At 52.1% G+C, this 1,090-nt stretch overlaps 1 protein-coding gene across 1 annotated transcript in view; it reads left to right on the top strand.

Annotated features, from left to right (window-relative positions):
* The first annotated feature begins 247 nt into the window (after positions 1-247).
* Positions 248-1,090, top strand: part of LOC102774040 (zinc finger protein 211) — an 8,917-nt gene continuing 8,074 nt past the window's right edge. Inside the window, exons 1-2 of the mRNA XM_006754164.1 lie at positions 248-256; positions 765-891. Coding sequence (XP_006754227.1) covers positions 248-256; positions 765-891 — 136 coding nt within the window. The remainder of the gene's footprint in view (positions 257-764; positions 892-1,090) is intronic.

Below are 1,090 nucleotides of genomic sequence, written 5' to 3'. Positions count from 1 at the left end.
AATTCCAGCGGTTTCCCCAGCTTTGCTTTCTCCTGTCTCCCTAGTCCATAACCAGTGAATTTCATGTAACTGACTTACATCTCCTCCTTGGATGATAATGTATAAAACAAGGTGCAAAATTGCCATTCTCCGGAGCATTATCCTAGTCCATTGAGATTCTGCTTTCCCGCAATTGTAGATAGTTTGGCTCCAATAAACTCACAGAAGTTCTTTACGTGTTTGAATGATTTTTACCTTAGCAGCGGTGATGGGGACAGTGAGGGGCAGGGAGTTGATTCCTTGCCCATGGTCACAGAGCTGGAAAGGGGCATACTAAGGATAGAGAGTCTGCAGGTCAGCAGACTGCGGGGCTGGGCGGGGATACAGTGGAGACCTGCCCACCTGGAGCTGATCGGATGTTGGGGCTGACGGTCCTGGGCACCTGGTGTGTGGTTTGGAGCCCACGTTTTGCTGTGTCCTGCAGGAATGATCTGGGACATCCCAGTGGGTTTGCGTGGCATTAATGATGGAGCCCTTCTGGCATGGCCCAGAGCGTAGATGGCATTTATCTGCCTCGCCATCCCTTCCCCTTCTCCTGCCTGTTGCTGAGGGTGATCAGAGTGACTTATGGGACTGAGCTGAGAGAACAGGCAGCACTGGCACCAAGGCCAGAGGTCTGCTGTGAACGGCGTGGGGGGTTGCCTGGAGGTGGTTGGTTGTGGGGAAGAGTAGGATTGTGGGTTCTCAGACAGACTGTTACTGACTCAGTGTATTCATTCTGACAGGTTGGTGTGACCTTTGAGGATGTCGCCCTGTACTTCTCTGGGACAGAATGGCAGCTTCTTGACGAGGCTCAGAGAGGCCTATACCTCGATGTGATGCTGGAGAATTTTGCTCTCCTATCCTCACTAGGTAAGAACATCACTCTGCCCTAGCTGGTTTGGCTGAATGGATAGAGCGTCGGTCTGCGGACTAAGGAGTCCCAGGTTCGATTCCGGCCAAGGGCACATGCCTGGGTTGCAGGCTCGATCCCCAGTAGGGGGCGTGCAGGAGGCAGCCCATCAATGATTCTCTCTCATCATTGATAATTTGCAAAGCTTATAGTGGAATC

Source organism: Myotis davidii, unplaced genomic scaffold (assembly GCF_000327345.1).
Source record: "Myotis davidii unplaced genomic scaffold, ASM32734v1 scaffold2252, whole genome shotgun sequence".
NCBI classification, from domain to species: Eukaryota; Metazoa; Chordata; class Mammalia; order Chiroptera; family Vespertilionidae; genus Myotis; species Myotis davidii.
The sequence above is the reverse complement of the archived record's forward strand: the minus strand, read 5'-3'. Positions and strand labels throughout refer to the sequence as shown.